Below are 6,785 nucleotides of genomic sequence, written 5' to 3'. Positions count from 1 at the left end.
ATTCTATTTAAAAATTTCTATTGTGACCTTACATTAATGTGTGACTTATTTATAAATATATTTGCAAACTTTAAGGGTATTTAACTCTTCTATTTCATTTTAGTTTAACTGTGGCACTTTGGGCATCAAACATTTTATATGGTTTTCATTGTTCAATGTTTATGATAAGATATTTGTGGCCAGTATTTACTAATGTTTTGTATTTACATAGAAGGAAGGTATATTATGTAACCATATACACATACATGGTATACTGATTTCTGTGTATATATCAGTTTCGTTTGTTGTGTTGTTTAAATTTTTTTTTCCTGCTTATTCTATTAGTTACCAAAATAGTGATTAAATTCTTTCCTTATGATTATGCTTTTGTCTGTTTTTCCTTGTAGTTCTGACTACTTCTTCCTTATATATTTAGTATGTATAAATTAATTGTCGTATATGGTATATTTTAGTCTTTTACCATTATAAATATTTTTATCTTTAGTAGTTTATTTTGCCCTGAATTGGTCTTTATTTGGTTTTGATATAGTTCTACCATCTGTCTATTGATCATGTTTGTGTTACCTTTTCCTTTCATGATATTTGTATTCTTTAAAACAAAATTCTTGTATAAAAGATTGTGTTATTTGGGACTGGAACGATGACGCAGCAATTGGGCATTTTCCTTGCATGCGACTGATCCAGGACAGACCGACCATGGTTTAATCCCTGGCATCCCATATGGCCCCCCAAGCCAAGAGCGATTTCTGAGCGCTTAGCCAGGAGTAACCTCTGAGCATCACTGGTGTGACCCACAAATTAAAAAAAAAATTACATTATTCTATTTTCTTTTTTTGGTGGACTTAATACCAGTGGTACTTAGGGTCTGCTTTTGGCTTAATGCTTGGGGATCACTCCTTGTAGTACTTGTGGATGCTGGGGGAGCAAGTAGTGTTGGTGATCAAACCTGAGGTTCCTATGCATAAAGTTTGACCCCTAGTTTTTTTTTTTTGAGTTATCTCCTGACCCTTTGCCTTTTTATTTTAAAATTTCTCTTATTGGGTATGAATAGACACTTTCTTGAAGAAGACAAATGATGGCAAATAGGCATGTGAATATCTTCATTTCATCAGAGAATGCAAATCAAACCAATCATGAAATGCCACTTCATAATGGGATGCATTGAGCAGAAACAGCCGGTATTGACAGGGATATAGTGAAGAATCAACCCTAATAAACTGTTGGTGGGATTGTCACATGCTCTCTATTTCCTTAATGGAAAAAATGCATGGAGGTTTCTATGAAAATTAGAGTTCTCATATGACTAGGTAATTCCATTCCTTGGCATCTATCTCAAGAACACACACACACACACACACACACACACACACACACAAAATCAAAGATATTTGTACTCTGATATTCATTAAAGCACTATTTACAGTAGCCAAGATATGCAAGTAACCAACATGATGATTGGCAGTTAAGTGGAAATAAGTTTTAAGTATTGATATAATATATATATATATATATATATATATATAAACACAATAGAATAATACTATTTAATTGTAAAAACTTGAATATAGGTAGAGGGAGTTATGTTAAGTGAAATACATCAGAATGGACACATATCAGACAACCTCACTCATGTGCTATGTAAAAAAGCAAAACATGTTTTTAATGTCAGCAACTTTGAATATGAATCAGAGGTTACTAAGGGAGGTGAACAGAGGAAAGGGATGATGAAGAGGCATAATAGAAGTGACTTGTCTAAATCTATCATCTTAAATGTTTTCTAGTTTTCTCCTTTTTGGTGTTCCATCTTAACTCCTTAATTGCCTTCTTTAGAGAGAGTTCCCAACTGTAGGGTAGTTTTACAAAGGAGAAAGGTAGGATAGTTTTTCACAACTGAGAATGTGTGTTTGTGCTATTAGCTGTGAATGCATAGAGACTATGTATGTCACTAAATAAACATCCTACAATATACAACTTGCCTTCTAAGTGAAGAATTACCCAGTTTAAGTTGCCAATCAGCAAAGATTAAGAAATGCTGATTTGAAGTTTTAGAGTAGTTTTAATTATTTTTTCTATCCCTTTCGAATTCCTTAGTGGTAAACTTAGAGAAATGTTTAGTAATTTTCATTTTGAAAGAACCAATCGTATATGAAGTGCTTCAGGACATGTATGATTTCAGTTCTGTAATAATATTACAAGATCTTTTTTGAGTTACATTTTGCAGGGACTTAAGGTTTGTACCTAGAGACACTCTTTTTTTTCTTTTTGTTTTTGGGCCACACCAGGTGATGCTCAGGAGTTATTCCTGGCTATGTGCTCAGAAATAGCTCCTGGCTTGGGGGACCATATGGGATGCCAGGGTATCATACCGCGGTTCGTCCTAGCCTAGTATGGGCAAGACAGACTCCTTATCACTTGTGCCACCGCTCTGGCCCCATAGAGACACTTTTTAGGTTTTATTTTAATTTGCTGTCTCCCCTTCACCTACCTTCAGTGCTGTTATTGTTGCTTGCAGTGACTTGCAGTTGAACACATACATGACTGTGGTGCTTATACATTTATTTTAATTGTGCTTGCTGGGAGATTGACATCAGGTTGTGGTGCTAACACACTCAACTTCTTTCTTTACTTTGCATTTGTGTTATTTTGGCATGTGCTACTTTGTCAAAGACCATTTTGATAAGAGATATTCTATTTCTGGATTTTCCATTCTGTGTTTGATCTAGTCTTTTGCCCATAGAATATTGCCTTGACTGCTATTTCTTATGGAGAGAAGTCAGATAGTTTCACTCTTCTGATTTTGTTCTTTGTGTGTAGGCTCTTCATCTCTGTCTTTTATCTCCCTATAAGCTTTTGAATTTGTCAATGTTCAGAAGCTGATTTAAATTCCTGTTCTTTGCACAGTTCATAAAACATAGGAGGTGATCAATATTTATATGTTGACTGATTTCTCATCTGTATATTTGTAGCTTGAATGTGGTTCACCTTGTGTCAAGTAAAACACCCTCCATAGCATATATCGCAGACGTAGTTATTTGCTTAAGGTCATCTTTGTGAAGATTGTGATTTTCCTCAGCTGCTCATCAACTTGCAGATGACATTTCTCCTGATTTCAGAGTATGGATTTCATACTAGGATTCACTTTTACTTTAGTGAACATCTGAAATTTGTGAGCCTATTTGTACCCAATTTAGAGATTCATACTTTTCATTAGGCTAATACTCGAAGATATAATCTTATGTATTACAGATTTAAAAAGTATGAATCAACTTTATTTTTAATTGTTTTATGAAAAAATTGAAAAATTGGTTTTGTTATAGAAATGTCAAGAACTTAATAAGTAATAAAAATATAGAAGATTGTTGTTCACTGATGACTAATTAAGTGTTTTTCTTTGTACAGGTATAAGGTTCTCTATCTTAGCAAAAAGGAAGTGGAAAGTGCTCTTGGAAAACCTAGGACAATAAGAAAGCAAGAATTTGATTTTACATGGTTGTTAGTTGTCTTAAAAATATGGACACTTTTCCCACCGTTTTTCCTCCTGGTGGAGATAGTGGACTAACAAGTTCTCAGTCCGAGTTCCAAAAAATGTTAATCGATGAAAGGTTACGATGTGAACATCATAAAACTAATTATCAAACTCTGAAAGCTGAACATACAAGGTAAATTGCTTAAATTTGTAGGTTAGAGACTATTACACACACACACACACACACACACACACACACACACATCAGAATACTTGCTCTGAAACATATAGTAATGTTATTTTGCATTTAAGACTTTTAAAGCATTTTAATGCAATGAAAATATTTGCTTTAAAATTACTTTATTCAGGGTCCGGAGAGAGAGCACAGTGGCGTTTGCTTTGCAAGCAGCTGACCCAGGACCTAAGGTGGTTGGTTTGAATCCCGGCATTCCATATGGTCCCACATGCCTGCCAGGAACTATTTCTGAGCAGATAGCCAGGAGTAACCCCTGAGCATCGCCGGGTGTGGGCCAAAACAAACAAACAAACAAACAAACAAAAGATCATATAAAATGACTTTATTCAGGGGCCAGAGAGAGTACAACAGGGAGATTACTTGCCTTGCACCTAAGCAACCTAGGTTCCATCCTCAGCAATCCCCTGAGTCCACCTGTGCACACAGCCAGGAGGAAGCCTTGAACACTGCTGTGTTTGGCTCAAAACTAAAAATGCAAAATTAAATTACTCAAACATGGCATGATATTTAGCTAATGTGAATGAATTAATGTCTTGTTTTGAAAGCATTAGAACATAAAATTAAATGTATTTAGGTGGTAGTTTTTCTATAGAGTAAAAATTACATTCGGAAAGTAAATAATTAATGAAATTGTACAAAAATAGTATTTACTAGTTTAATTGAATACATGATTTTGCTTTGGTTTATAATGTTTAATTTACATAAAGTAATGCAATTAGCAAAGTATTTTAAAATTGAATTCTCTTTTATTTAAAAATAAATTAGGTTACAGGATGAATATATGAAGTCACAAAATGAAGTGAAGTGCCTATTAAATGAAAAGCAAACTAACCAGGAAAAATTTCAGCTACTGCTTGAAGAGTTAAGAGGGGAATTAGTGGAGAAAACTAAAAACTTAGAAGAACTGAAGCTGCAGGTAAGATAAAATAGTTCAATTAGTAATAGAAGCAGTCCCGATATTTAGTGGAAGTAGTTTTAGTATATTTCTTTTTTTTTTAATTTTTTTATTTTGAATTATGAGAACAAAAGATGCAAAGAAAGAGGACAAGATAAAGTTACAGTGGAAGGACAATCACCCATAACATAATTCTCAGAAGAAGTCCCCTTGCTGATATCTTTTTTTTTTTTTTTTTTTGGTTTTTGGGCCACACCCTGTGACGCTCAGGGGTTACTCCTGGCTATGCGCTCAGAAGTTGCTCCTGGCTTCTTGGGGGACCATATGGGATGCCGGGGGATCGAACCGCGGTCCGTCCTAGGCTAGCGCAGGCAAGGCAGGCACCTTACCTCCAGCGCCACCGCCCGGCCCCCTTGCTGATATCTTAACTTTGAACTTTCGGCCAAAGAACATTAAGATAAATAAAACAGAATCCATGTGCAATTACTTTGTCCCTCAAGTCCCCAGATTGTAGCAGATTATAATATTTCTTAACAGCACACAAGGCAATTTAAAGCCATAAAACTTACGTAACTCCTTAAACATTAGAGGCATAGTATTTTTTACATTTCCATGTACATGCATATTAGCTTAAGCTAACCTCAAATTTTAAGTGGGTGCGTTTTAAGGATTAGAGTCAAAGAAGCACAGTAAAAACGGTGTTAGAGTGGCAATTGTTGTTTGCATAGGCCCACCAAAATATGAGAGGCATGGAAAGGAATAACCTTGGCCTAAATACAAAGAGATCCTACCCCTGAAGTTTCCTGGCATAAGACCAGCTCTAGGCCTCAGGCAAGTTATCCTCCAATCCAAAACATTGTCTGTAGTGTCAACACACTTTTCACACAGTCTCTGTTTAGTATATTTCTTAAAGCTTATTCTTTTTTTCTTTTTCTTTTTTTTTTGGTTTTTGGGCCACACCCGGCGGTGCTCAGGGTTTACTCCTGGCTGTCTGCTCAGAAATAGTTCCTGGCAGGCACGGGGAACCCTATGGGACACCGGGATTCGAACCAACCACCTTTGGTCCTGGATCGGCTGCTTGCAAGGCAAGTGCCGCTGTGCTATCTCTCCGGGCCCCTTAAAGCTTATTCTTAAGTGATTTTTTTTTGCTATATCTCCAAGTGATATCTATGATTTAATCTTCTTTCATATAGTTTAGAGTGTTACCATGTAGAATTTAGATTTAAAAACCCTCATATTTTTAAAATTGAAATTTTCTGTTTTGATTTAAATAATATTTTATTCTATCAGGGAAACCCATTTTTTTTGAAAAACAAGTGAATAATTTAGGTCTAAGAGATACAGTGCAGGTACATGTCTTGAATGTGCCCAACCCTGGCTCAATTCCCAATACTTTAATTCAGCTGGGAATAGCTCTGGTGGCCCCTCTGAGCAAGGTGGCTGAGGTAACGTTTGTCATTGCAAGGCCCAAGTAGAATCCTCCTCAGACAGTCTGCCAGCCCAGTGACCAGTAATCACTAGGGACCCCTGGGCCTTGGTGCACTATTGGATGCCTAGGTTGGACACCACCCTCTTCCATTCTCAATTAAAAAAAAATTAAGAACATTTTTAAAGGAACAAGTATTTTTTCTATAAGTAACAACTGAAATTTAGTTGGAACAAACTTGATAGTGATTTGGGAGGTTGAAGAATCTCCAGTGTGGTGGGAGCTAACTTGAGATTTTGATATGCAAGTGTATTCTTTAGTCCCAACAGTGATTTTAAGGTGATTCTGATAAAATAACAAACACCATAAAAGGAACATGAAAGTGTAATTTATATGTAAAAAGAGTAATTTATAAGTAATTTGCTTGTAGTTTATGTGTAAAATACTATTTGTAAAGTGAAGAGAGAGTTCGTGGTCTGTGCCACAGTTTTATCCCTGGCACTGCATGATCCCAGAGCACTGCTGAGAGCATAGTCAACAATTCACAAGACATTATGTATAAAAATGTATGTGGAATTTCTGAAACAAAAGATAGTTGTCACTGAAATACTGATTATGATATCTTTAGATATCTTTCACAACTTTGCTGTTTTAGTCTGCCCGGAGCAGACCACATCTAAACTATAGCACTAGTATAATTACTATACATTTCATATTAACATGTAATAGTAGTATAATCTTG

General features: G+C 35.6%; 1 protein-coding gene across 1 annotated transcript in view; it reads left to right on the top strand.

Annotated features, from left to right (window-relative positions):
• Positions 1–3,451: 3,451 nt before the first annotated feature.
• Positions 3,452–6,785, top strand: part of CEP83 (centrosomal protein 83) — a 67,660-nt gene continuing 64,326 nt past the window's right edge. The window contains exons 1-2 of the mRNA XM_049782808.1: positions 3,452–3,659; positions 4,488–4,638. Coding sequence (XP_049638765.1) covers positions 3,487–3,659; positions 4,488–4,638 — 324 coding nt within the window. The 5' untranslated portion in view covers positions 3,452–3,486. The remainder of the gene's footprint in view (positions 3,660–4,487; positions 4,639–6,785) is intronic.

This window comes from Suncus etruscus, chromosome 11, assembly GCF_024139225.1.
Source record: "Suncus etruscus isolate mSunEtr1 chromosome 11, mSunEtr1.pri.cur, whole genome shotgun sequence".
Classification (NCBI taxonomy): domain Eukaryota; kingdom Metazoa; phylum Chordata; class Mammalia; order Eulipotyphla; family Soricidae; genus Suncus; species Suncus etruscus.
Note: the sequence above shows the minus strand (reverse complement) of the source record. Positions and strands in the feature narration are given on the sequence as shown.